Source organism: Pongo abelii, chromosome 13, assembly GCF_028885655.2.
Source record: "Pongo abelii isolate AG06213 chromosome 13, NHGRI_mPonAbe1-v2.0_pri, whole genome shotgun sequence".
NCBI lineage: Eukaryota > Metazoa > Chordata > Mammalia > Primates > Hominidae > Pongo > Pongo abelii.
The window spans coordinates 103,853,444-103,866,580 of NC_071998.2; the positions used below are offsets into that span (position 1 = coordinate 103,853,444).

Consider the following 13,137-nt stretch of genomic DNA (forward strand, 5'->3'; position numbering starts at 1 on the left):
AACTCTGGGTCTGGGTCCTTTTTTTGGTGGGAGCATAGAAAAGTGGTACTCCAATCTAAACTGAGCAAATGGAGGACTTTGGAGGTCAGCATACACACACACACACACACACACACATATATATACACATACATATGTATACATAAACACATACACACACACACATATATATATGTGCGGATATATATTTTTATTTTATTTTCAGACAAGATGTCCTTCTGTTGCGCAGGCTGAAGTACAGTGGTGCAATCTCAGCTCATTGCACCCTCAACCTCCCAGGCTCAAGCAATCCTTCCACCTCAGCCTCTTGGGTAGCTGGGACTACAGGTATGTGCCACCATGCCGGACTAATTTTTACATTTTTTATAGAGATGGGGCTCTCACTATGTTGCCCAAGCTGGTCTTGAACTTATGGGCTCAAGTGATCCTCCCACCTTGGCCTCCCAAAGTGCTGGGATTACAGGTGTGAGGCACCCTACCTGGTCTCTCTCTCTCTCTCTCTATAAATATATATATTCAACCAGACCCTACTCAGAATAGTAAAGCATATTTAATTACGAAAACTGTTTATTATTCCATGATAGTAGAGAAAATCTGACAGAAAGGGAAAGGAAGGTAGGTAATTAACATTTAGGGAGCACCTATTCCATGCCAGCACTTTGCTAGGACTATGACATAAAGAATGCTATATAACTCTCACAACCATCTCATAAGGTATTATTACCTGCTCTCCATTTTCCTCCTTTTTAGGTTAGGAACAGGTTCACTAAGGTTAGTAACTTGCTCATGGTCACCCACTTGTAGTGACAAAGCAAAATTCAAATGTGGTTCTTTTTTCACTTTCCCCTGGTGTCCTAAAGAGAAAGCTGGTATAGAGTCTTAATCCATAAGGATCTCCATTATATTTAAGGCAGCCTGGTTGCTAAAATAAGTAGCACCATTCAATAAGAAAAACCTATGTTACACATCTATAGATGTATATACTCATTTCTAGAAATACTCATTTCTAGTTATATTGTGCTATTCGTTTTCATGCTAATTCAGAAGAACAGATAATAGGGTCTGTGGTAGTTGTAAGCAGCCCTTGAATGTGAAGTGTTAACAATTTTAATCCAACTCCAAGAGGACCAGAACTTGGCATTCCTTAGATGCAGCATTTAAAATTGTTCCCAGTGCCCTTTGAATGCTATTTTTCCCAGCCAAGGCAGGCTTATGTGGTGGAGATAAAGATGATAGCTTGAGGACTAAGCGTCCAACCCTATATAAATTACATAGGGGGAAACAGGCGAAGGTCTTTGAAGCTCGGAGTCTCTGACTGATATTTTGGGTACATTTCAACCCTCTGCATTCTCTTCTATTTGTTTCTAGAGAAAATTGTGGTAGAGGCCTTAGTGAATCCCAGAGTCAAGATCTGTCATCACCTTTTAGCAGGTAAAGCTAGGCAAACGTTTGAGTTTGGAATGGGTAGGAAAATGTGGTCCCTCACGATAAGCCTCCCTACCCATTACTTTGCTAGAGGGACTGAAAACCCTTTAAAGACTTGGCCTTGGAAACAGGAGACCTAGGGACAGGTAAGGTGGAAAAAGGAGGTGAACCTACACCCCAAAGGGCTGGAAGTAACACCTTGACTATTTGCACCACGCCAGCAAATAACGCTGAGAATCAGCTCAGCCCAAGGCCTGGAAAGGAAGCACAAATGCATGAAAAATAACTTGAACCTCATGGTTCTTTCAAAAGTCTCTTCGGCCAAAGTGTGAGTTGAAGAGTCGCATATCATTTGAGGCTCTCTACTCATGCTCGCTGTTCTGAGGTTTGACTTTACACAAATCCAGCTCAGCTGCAGAAGCAAGCCACAATGGGGACCTCAGAGTGAGCCTGAGGACTCCCCACACCGCCTCTTTGAAGTCCCTTCCAGGTTCCCCACCCGATGTCCTCTAGCTCCTTTGAGCCTCGTCGCCCTTTATGCTATTCTTCTGATATGGGTCGTAATTCCGTCTATCTAGGGTTCTTCTTGCGCGTGCCCTAGAGGCCAGAAGACCCTGACTCACGTGCGCGTCCTCAAAGCCCCCAGCCCCAAGCGTGGCTGCTGGTGGGCGCATCAGTACACGCGGGTGGAACGGAACAGGCTCCTCCAACCTCTTTTCCACCTCTGATTTCCGTTAGACATTTGCTCCGCACGGCGGCCTCCGCGAGGCAACGTTGGACACTGGGAGGACAGCCGCAGAGGCCCAGGGCGCACTTCCTGCCGGGCGGGGGCGGGGCCGCGCCTCCTCCCTCCCTGCGTCCTTTCTTCACCACGTGCCCCCTCCCCGCCCACCCCGCCCTCCCCGCCCCCTCCCGGGCGGCCGCGGCGCCTCGGGGGCGGGGGCGGGGCCGGAGCGGGTGGGCGGCGTGGCTGTGTGGGCTGGGCGCTGCGGCCGTGCTGCCAGCGGACCCGCGGCGGGCTCGGGCTCGGAGCGGGGGCGCGCGGCGCGGAGCGGAGCGTCTCAGCGCCGGCAGAGACCAGCCGGCGAGTGGCGGCGGCTCCCAGCACGGCCAGTGCAAGGCCTTGGGCTGAGCGGCGGCCGAGAGGGGCTTGGCCCGGGGTGCTTGGGGAGCTCGCCGCGGCGGGCAGCAGGAGGAAGCGGCGGCGGCGCGTCCCGAGCGGTGCGCGCCATGGCGGGCGGGCCCCCCAAGGCCCTGCCGTCCACGGGGCCCCACTCCCTGCGCGACATGCCGCACCCGCTGGCCGGCTCCAGCAGCGAGGAGGCCGTGGGTGGTGACAGCACGCCCAGCCCGGACCTGCTGATGGCCCGCAGCTTCGGTGACAAGGTGGGGCACCTGGGGCCGGGGATTGGGAGGCTTATTTCGCTCCCCGTGGCGGGGGGATGATGGATCCGGAGCCTTCGTGGGCCTGGGGCCGCGCCCACCTTGCCGGCCCTTCCCGGGGGACGGGAGTGTCCTGGCCCCGGAGCCCTCGGCGAAAGCGTCTCCTCTGCCGCCTCCGCGGGGTCGCAGCCGCAGAGGGACGGTCTTCGCTGCCTGTGACTGGTCGCGAGCACCGGTGACAGCTGGTGGGGAGGGGTCCAGCCTGCGTGTTGGGGCGGGAGGCGTGTGTGCAGGGCAGGGCGCCTGTGTCCTCGGATGGGGTTCCGAGTTCCTCCAGGTGCATCCCTGCAGGCTGAGCTGCTGCATAACTTGTAGCTCCTCCAGTTTCCCGAGACTGCACAGAAGCAGGAGTTCCTGGCTTTCAGTGCTGGGTCCGGGCAGCCCTGGGCTTACAGCGAGAGTCTTCTTCCCCCTAGTCAGTCATGTGGGGAGTGATCTTTGTTTAGGTTTGCTGTTTGTCCTGAGGAGTCACCTGATTCAGACCCCAGCCGGCGGCGGGAGGAGAGCCTCGTTGTGGTTTTCTGTCTGGGGCTCCATTCACCTCCGACGGCCTACCACTCTGTTTAGGTTTGGCAGAGGCTGGTTTTGTGGCTGATGGAAAGAAAGCTCGCCCTTTGACCTTCTTTGTACGGAGGGAGGCTCCAGATTTTCTTAGAGCAGCACAACCCTCCTGCTGCTTGGAGAGACAGCAGAGTTCAGGCAGGGGTAAGGGACGGCCTCCTCCCTACCCCCACGGCCATTTCAACTGTGAAGGAGACTTGAGCAGTGAGTGTATCCGCGCTCCTGCCGTCACTTAGTCACTAATTGCAGAAATTAGAATTGTTCTCAGGTCTTGTGATCAAGATTTTCTCTCCCTGGTAAAATACTAAATGAATTCCCCCTTGTCCCAATATTAATGGGAGCAGGGGACCTAACTTTCTTCTCCCGTTAGGGGGGACACCATGTGGTACAGTAAAAAAGGAGTATGAGAAAATATAACCTGCCCGCCTTGCAGTCAGAAGGACACTGAGCACTTAAAATCACTAGAGAGTGGGACTTGATGTACCTTCTGCAGAGGGTTTGTGAAAGCAGGGAGTGAAGTTCCAAAACATTAGGAACAGGAAAATTAAAAAAGCTAACGGAGGCCAGGTGCAGTGGCTCACACCTGTAATACCAGCACTTTGGGAGTGTGAGGTGGGATGATTGCTCTCGACCAAAAGTTTGAGACCAGCCTGGGCAACATATCGAGACCCCATCTCCACATACACACACGGCATGGTGGCATGCACCTGTAATCCAGGCTACTCAGGAGGCTGAGGCGGGAGAATTGCTTGAGCCTGTGAGTTCAAAGCTGCAGTGAGCTATGATTGCACCGCTGTACTCCAGCCTGGGCAAGAGAGTGAGACCCTGTCTCCAAAAAATGTTGAATGACTGAATAAATTTGCTTTCTTATCGACAAAAATTGGTCTTAAAATAGTGTAGGAACTGGGGGTTAAACCTCATTTCCTTCTCAGTTCTGTGTGGGACACTGAATTATTATCTATTGCTGTGTAGCAAATTACCTCAAAACTTACCACCTGGAAATAGTGTCTGTGGGACAATCTGAGTGGTTCTGAATTAGGCCTTTCTTGAAGTTGCAGTCAAGTTGTTGGCTTGGGCTGTAATCATCTGAAGGCTGGATTAGGGGAGGATCCACTTCTAAGCTCACTCACGTGGCTGTTGGCAGGTCTTAGTTACTCTCCATAGGGCTGTTTGATGTGGCAACTGGTTTTTTCCCCCCAGAGCAAGTGATCCAAGAGAGCTCAAGACTCTAGCCAGTCTTGCATAACTTATCTTGGAAATGACATGCCTCTGCTGTATTCTGTTGGTCACACAGATTGACACTGGTACAATGTGGGGAGAGGGTGTGAACACCAGGGTGTGCATACCAAGAGGTGGGGATCATTGGGCCATCTTGGAGACTGGCTACTACAGATAGCCATTTAAAATATTTACTTAACGATTCACTCATGGATGATACCTGACTCAGAAGTATGCGCATTTTACTAATAAGCACTTGGAAGACAAATTCCCCATACCACCAAGATCTGGTTAGTGGTGAAGAAGTCAGTCTCAAGTCTAATTACTGATGGCTTCCTTTAAAGGGTCTGTTCTGTGTAGGAGAGAGAGTCTTGAAGGCATTATTAATTATTGAATATATATGTATTTTTTGAGCAGAGATTCACTCTGTCACCCAGGCTGGAGCGCAGTGGCCTGATCCTGACTCACTGCAACCTCCACCTCCCTGGTTAAAGTGATTCTCGTGCCTCATCTCCCGTGTAGCTGTGATTACAGGCATGTGCTACCTTGACCGGGTAATTTGTGTATTTTTAGTAGAGACGAGGTTTCGCCATGTTGGCCAGGCTAGCGTCGAACTCCTGGCCTCAAGTGATCTGCCCTCCTCGGCCTCCCAAAGTGCTGGGATTACAAACATGAGCCACTGTGCCTGGCCTGATTATTGAATATTTAATAAATCTCCTAACAGCTGTGGGGAGCATCTAAATGACACCATTCTCAAGGGCCTGATTTATAGTAAGCCACTTTTCCTTAGAGGCTAAGCATTGTGATTTCTTTCTCTGACTAGGAGTAACATTTTCCTTGAATCTTGGCATACACGTATGGTCTCATAACTCTGAAGAAATTTCTGTAGAGAGAAGCTAGCAAGCCACAGAGGTGAGTCAGAGCCAGAAGAAGGAAGCCTTCCCTGTGGCTGGCTTTCTCCTACCTCAGCAGCATGAGGGTCATCAGAGGGGTGTTAGGACAGTTCAGTGCTATGGTCTGTCTTTGAAAAGAAGCCAGTTTTGTCTTGTTAGTTACTGGGGTTGTGATCCTGGATGACAGGGATTCTGCATCAGTTCTGGGCCAGGGGAATGAAGGTTTGACAGGCTGATCGTAGTACAGGGTTATTATGCAAAGGGGAATTGCTTTCTGAGGGCCCAAGATGGTGCGATGAACAGGGTAGCCTGGTGTCTTGGTCCAGCTGACACTTGTGAATGAACTCTGTAGTGCTTGGGTAGAAGAGAAAGACTAAATATGATGGACTCTCCACCAGTTTCTCAAATTGTTCAAATCATGGTGTGATGCCTCCCTTCATAGGCTCCTAAAGGAGGAATCCTTTCTGTCTACCAGAGGTTGCCAGGACTAATTCTTTTGATGCCTGCTAAACTCACTGGGCCTTTTTTTTTTTTTTTTTTTTTTCTCACTATGTTGCCCAGGCTAGAGTGCAGTGGCGCAATCTCACTGCAACCTTTGCCTCCTGGGTTCATGTGATTCTTCTGCCTCAGCCTCCTGAGTAGCTGAGATTACAGGTGACCGCCACCACACCTGGCTAATTTTTGTATTTTTAGTAGAGATGGGGTTTTACCATGTTAGCCTGGCTGGTCTGGAACTTCTGACCTCAGATGATCTGCCCACCTCCGCCTCCCAAAGTTCTGGGATTACAGGCGTGAGCCTCACTGGACCTTATATGGCTATCTCCATCTAAAATGTAAATACATCACTTAGCCTTACTCTCCTCTTTTAACTTTCATCTGCAAATTGCTCCAGGCTGCTTCTCCTCTGACTCAGCCTCTAACTTCTGTGCCCCTCCCAAAACTTAATACTGGATTCTTAAGCCCCATTGTGTGGCTAACACCTCCTCCCACATCCTCAATCTCTTCTCTGAACTCTTCATCTACTTCCTGCCTCCTTAGGTCACTTAGACATCCTCTGAAGTCTTCAAAATAGAGAAGGCTTTTCCTCCATCACCTTTTACAAACCAGGCTCTGCTCCTTTGAGGCTCCTGTCATTCTTTTTGTTCATTCGATACATATTTGAGGGCCTACTATGAGCCAGGCACTGTTCTAGGAACTTGAATAAATTAGCTGAAAACCGTGCCCTCCCTGGATACGTTTCAGCGAGTTTGTACTGTATTACACAATAAATGCCACGGAAGGAGGAAAAAGGAGAACTGGCCACGAGGAAGAGGATTTGGCAGGCCATGTTGAGAACTTGACATTTGAACAGACTGGAAGGAGGTGAGGGAGTTAGTGGGTGAGTATCTGGAGAAATGTGTCCGGGGAGGGACTGGTCGAAGCAGATGCCGGAAGGCACAGGGCTGGTGTGTTGGGGAGCAGCCTAGAGGCCAGTGTGGCCGGGCAGAGTGAGCATTGGAGAGTTAAAGACTGGGGGCAGAGAAGGGAGGGGTCAGATGATATTGAGTGTGGCCGGTCACCCTGAGGACTTTGGCCTTTACTGCTAGGGCCATGGGGTGGGAAGTTAGCATGGGCAGGGGACATTTCAGGGTCTTGAGCGGGAGGGGGCATAGTCTGATTATGTATTGAAAAGGATCACATAGGCTGTTCAATTGAGACTACCTTGAGCGTTCCCCTGAATTAGTTAGGATTCTTTATTAGTTAAAAAGACATGAGCTGAATGCAAACTAGATACAGGAAAATAAAAATCTACTGGCTCACGTTGCTGAAAAGGCCCAGGTATTTTGGCTTCAGGAATGGCTGGAGCAAGGTATTCCAGTGATGTTGGGGATCTATCTGTCACTTTCCATCTCTTGGCTCTGCTTTCTTCTGTGTCAGCCTTGTTCTCATGCCAGTGAAGGGATATGTTCTATAAACAAGCTTCCCAGCTCCAGCAGAAGGAGAACACTCCTTTCCTGATAGTTCTGGCCAAAGCTCTGGGCTGGTGTCTCATTGGTCTAAATTGGGTCAGGCGCCTAAACCAGTCTCTGATTCTAACTGCACAGACCTGAATCAGGTACTTATCTTTGGAATGAGGAAAGGAATTTTTTTTTAATTGGGGAATATATACATGAAGTTTATAACAATGTGTGTATATAGAGAGTAAAAGTTATCTTTACAGTTTAAAGACTAATAAAATGTTCCTACCCCCAGATTAAGATACAGAATATTACAAATATTTTGGAAGCCCCCTCCATGCCTGGGAAGGGAGGAGGTGGTTTCCAGAGCAAAATCAAGAAATAGATGTTAGACAAGCAGGAAACAAATATCCACTACAGACCTTCCAATACTGTTTTCTTTGTCATTTTCCAACTTCACAGCTTCTCACTCTCATTCATTAAATCTTTAGACCCCAACTTACTGTCTTCTGAAATCATGTCCTCACCACGGGGCTTTAATCATTCACATGGCTGATCTGTCCAACTCTCCAAAATTACCAGTTTCTTGACCTCCTTATCTTTAATCACCCTTTTTTTTTTTTTTTTTTTTGAGATGGAATCTCGCCCTGTTGCCCAGGCTGTAGTTCAGTGGCACGATCTCAGCTCACTGTAACCTCTGCCTCCGGGGTTCAAGCGATTTTCCTGCCTCAGCCTCCTGAGTAGCTGTGACTACAGGTGCCCACCACCACGCCCAGCTAATTTTTGTATTTTTAGTAGAGACAGGGTTTCACCATATTGGCCAGGCTGGTCTCGAACTCCTGACCTCAAGTGATCTGCCTGCCTCGGCCTCCCAAAGTGCTGGGATCAGAGGCATGAGCCACTGTGCCCGGCACCTTCACCTTTTTAACAGTTCATCTGCTCTCTCCCACGGCCGCACCCTGCGTTGTAATGCCTAGAAGCATTCCAGCTCTGAAATAGTGCCACTGGATATTATCACATTTTATTGTGTTTATTTAAGGTATACAACTTGATGTTATGGGATACACATAGATAGTAAAAGTTTACTATAGTGGAGCAAATGAACACAGTCATCATCTCATAGTTAACTCATTTTGTTTTTGTGGCAAGAGCATCTAAATCGACTTATTTAGCATGATTGTCAAGTACAGTACAATTTTATTATTAATAACTCTAGTCCTCGTGTTCTACATTAGATCTCCAGACTTGTACACTCCTCCATATCTGCTATTTTGTATCCGTTTGCCTACATCTTCCCATTTCCTCTCCCACCTGCCCTTGGTAGCCACTATTTTGTATTCTATCTCTATATATTTGAATTTTTTTAAAGATTCCATATATAAGTGAGATCATTCAATGTTTTTCTTTCTGTGTCCGGCTTATTGCACTTAGCATAATTTCCTTCAGGCTCATTCACATTATGGCAAATGACAAGATGTCATTCTTTTTTAGGGCTGAATATTACTCAGTTTTGTGTGTACACACACAGTACAGTTTCTCTATCTGTTCGTCCATTGAGGCCTGCTTAGGTTGTTTCTATATCTTGGCTATTGTGAATAATGCTGCAGTGAACGTGGGAGTGCAGATATCTTTATGAGGTGTTGATTTCAGTTCCTTTGGGTATGTGCCCAGAAGAGGGATTGCTGGGTCATATGGTGGTTCTATTTTTAATGTCTTTAGAAACCTCCATACTGTTTTCCATAATGGCTGTACCAATCTACATTCCTAACAGCATTGTACAAAGGTTCCCTTTTCCCCGCATATATCATTTTGTTTTGCTTTCCCCTCCTGGCTTTCCGGGTCTCTGAGTCATTAACAACTGACTATACCTGTTCTGTTGTGTGACCTCTTGGATTCCCCTACCTCCTTTAGATTCTGTGGCCCATCTCCGTGGTTGCTCCTGCCTCTATATTCAGTTCCCTTGCTCTCCTTTTTATACCCAGCTTGGATCATTCCATTTGTTCATGTCTTTCATCTACAACCAGGGTGCTCAGGAAGCTCAAGGGTTGCTGCCAATGTAAGTTCACAGGTTTCAGCCACAGCTGGGGCTTCAGTGGTCCTGGACACTCCTTCTTTTCCACAGACCCTCCATCTGCACAGCAGCTTATCTGAAACCTTTCTCTGCTCCTCATACCCTCCACCCTTCTACTCCACCCTTCCTTCTGCTGATTGCCTCACCTTCCACCTTAGAGAAGATAGAAGCCACCAGAAAGGAACTTCCCTTCTTCAAATTTCAGAATGATCTGACTCCATAGCCATGTTTTCTTTCTGGCCCTCGTTCCAAGGAGAGAGTCTAAGGCTGACTGAGGGTGTAGACCCTCATCCTCTTGGACACCCTGCTCTGTTTGGCCTCCTGACTTACCCCTGTATCTTTGGACTCCCTCTCAACCAGCTCACTCCCATCAATATTTAAACACGCTCAAGTTGCACTCTCTCTCTCTTTTTTTTTTTTTTTTTTGAGACAGTGTCTGGCTTTGTCACCCAGGCTGGAGTGCAGTGGCACGATCTTGGCTCACTGCAACCTCCGCCTCCTGGGCTCAAGAGATTCTTCTGCCTCAGCCTCTTGAGTAGCTGGGACCACAGACGTGCATCACCACGCCTGGCTAATTTTTGTGTTTTTGGTAGAGACGGGGTTTTGCCATGTTGGCCAGGCTGGTCTTGACACCTGGCTAATTTTTGTGTTTTTGATAGAGACAGGGTTTCGCCACGTTGGCCAGGCTGGTCTCGAACTCCTGAGCTCAAGCGATCTGCCCGCGTCAGCCTTTCAAAATGCTGAGGTTACAGGTGTGAGCCACCATGCCTGGCCAAGTTGCTCTGATTTTTAAAACACAGAAAGAGTGGCTGGGCGTGGTGGCTCTTGCCTGTAATCCCAGCACTTTGGGAGGCCAAGGGAGGAACATTGCTGGAGGCCAGGAGTTTGAGACCAGCCTGGGCAATATAGTGAGACCTTGTCTCTATTAAACACACACACACACACACAATCGCTTGCGCCCAGGAGTTTAAGACCAGCCTGGGCAATATAGTGAGAACTTGTCTCTATTAAACACACACACACACACACACGCACACACAGAGAGAAAGAGTAAAGGATGCTCTGCTATGATGTTCTTTTCTCCTCCATCTGGTGCCTTTTTTTGCGGGGGTGGAGATAAGGTCTTGCTTTGTTGCCCAGGCTGGTCTCGAACTCCTGGCCTCAAGTGATCCTCCTGCCTCAACTTCCCAAAGTGCTTGGATTATAGGCCTGAGCCACCGTGCCTGGCCTTGTGCCCTATTTTGTGACTCCTCTTTACAATACACTTTCTGAAGAGAAGGTTTGCAGCCCTTGCTTCCACTTCCTGACCTCTGACATACTCCTGAGCCTCCTGCTGCCTGGTTTCTGACTCTGTTCTTCAGGTCCTCAGTGATCTCATTAATGCTAAATCCAGTAGATGCTTTATAGTCCTTATTTTGCCTGACCCCTTGGTAGGTAACACTTGATCCTGTTGATAACCTCCTGCTTGAAATGCTTCCCCTCCACTTCGTGTTTTAAGGTGTGCATACGGGCCAGGCATGGTGGGTCACGCTTGTAATCCTAGCACTTTGGGAGGCCGAGGCAGGCAGATCACAAGGTCAAGAGATCAAGACCATCCTGGCCAACATGGCGAAACCCTGTCTCTACTAAAAATACAAAAAGTTAGCTGGGCGTGGTGGTGCACACCTGTAGTCCTAGCTACTTGGGAGGCTGAGGCAGGAAAATCACTTGAACCGGGGAGGTGGAGGTTGCAGTGAGCTGAGATTGCGCCACTGCACTCTAGCCTGGCGACAGAGCAAGACTCCATCTCAAAAAAAAAAAAAAAAAGGTGTTCATGCTGGAATCATGTTGTCTGGATTTGAATCTCAGCCCCACCACTTAGAGTCTTGGTAACAGCAAGTTGTTTAATGTCTCCGAGCCTCAGTTTTCTCATCTGTGAAAAGGGGATAACCGACGTGCCCACATCACTGGGTTGATAGGAAGACCCAGCGAGTTCGTAGAGTAGTGGGTGATGTATATAGCGAACCTTTAAGAAATGGGAGGTGATGGTGGTGGTTATTCCTTGATATTGTACTCGCCAGATTTCTTTCTACATTTTGGCCTATGCTTTGTCAATCTCTGTATTAGTTGAGGTCTGATCAGGGAATAAAAGCCAGTGAAGGTATTTCAAACAGAGAGACTATAATACAAGGAGTTAGTTGCGTAGGTGATGGATGGTATGTTGACCCAGAGAGTAGCAATAGCAGGAAGTTGCTGTTACCCTCAGGACTGGAGGGTTAGGGGAAGAGGCGAAGTTAAGTAGAACCCAGGAGCTTCTGTGAGAACTAGACCTGTGGCGGGGTCATTGAGCAGGAGCTGGGACCTCAGAGGAAGGGGCCCCTGGAGGGGAGGCAGCCGCTGCCAGGGACACGATCTGAGGGAGAGAGCAGGGGTTGGGCTGGGACAGAAATACCTCGGCTTCTCTCCTCATCCTTCCCATTCTGGTCTAATATCAATATCTTATATTAGCCAAAATAGCATCCCTGGTGGATGTGTGACCCTAACAGAGCCAGGCAGTCTTTCCTGAGATTTACAAGGTGGATGATGGGGGAAAGAATGTCTGTCTTTCTACTAGATTGTGAATGGTTGTGTCCTTCAAAGCAGAGAGTGCTTGGCTTAAGAATGAATCCAGAGGGAAGTAGAGCTAGGAGAGGAAGAGGGGCCAAGATCATTTGAGTTCGGGATCTGACTGTGCCAGCTGTGCCAGCTGTGCCTGAAGTTAGCACGGTTTCCTGGTTATAGGGGGTCATAAATTCCCTTCTGTTAATACTGTTTTCAATTTGGTTTGCCACTTGAAACTTAAATTACCAATACCGTGACCTTAAAATATGACTCGAAAATTGGGTTTTACCTGAGGAGTAGGGAGAAGGGGGTGTTTATTCCTATTGGCAGCCCCACTAGCAGTGGGTATGTCTGCAGATCAGCTGAGGTCGCAGGTGTTTTCACCAGGTCCATGAAGTTGGAGGGGGCTTTCAGATGTGGGGTGGGAAAAGCCCCAAGGTGAAGGGCAGAGACAGGAAAGACCTGTGGCTACTGGAGGAGGACTGAATTGGGTCATGCACCGGGAGTGGGTTTTGAGAGTCTAGAGGTGGAGATTAGTGAGAGAGGAGGTGGGTAGACAGGTCAGGAGGAGAATGAGACTGTTTTGAGTGCTGTGATGTGGAGGTAAGCTTTTATTCTTTCAGCAGTAGCTAGTCCTAGAGGGTGTGGTTTTTTTTTTTTTGTTTGTTTGTTTGTTTGTTTGTTTTTTGAGACGGAGTCTCGCTCTGTCATCCAGGCTGGAGTGCAGTGGTGTTATCTTGACTCACTGCAACCTCCATCTCCTGCGTTCAAGTGATTCTCCTGCCTCAGCCTCCCGAGTAGCTGGGATTACAGGTGCATGCCACCACGCCAGGCTAATTTTGTTATTTTTAGTAGAGATGGGGTTTCACCATGTTGGCTAGGCTGGTCTCAAACTCCTGACTTCAGGTGATCCACCCTCCTCGGCCTCCCAGAGTCCTAGGATTACAGGTGTGAGCCACTGCTCCCGGCCCCAAGAGGGTTTTTGAGCAGGGGAATGTGTGATCAGGGC

The 13,137-nt window shown here is 48.7% G+C and overlaps 1 protein-coding gene across 1 annotated transcript in view; it reads left to right on the forward strand.

The window, feature by feature from the left end:
* Positions 1-2,412: 2,412 nt before the first annotated feature.
* Positions 2,413-13,137, forward strand: part of SNX30 (sorting nexin family member 30) — a 118,584-nt gene continuing 107,859 nt past the window's right edge. Inside the window, exon 1 of the mRNA XM_002820110.6 lies at positions 2,413-2,811. Coding sequence (XP_002820156.3) covers positions 2,656-2,811 — 156 coding nt within the window. The 5' untranslated portion in view covers positions 2,413-2,655. The remainder of the gene's footprint in view (positions 2,812-13,137) is intronic.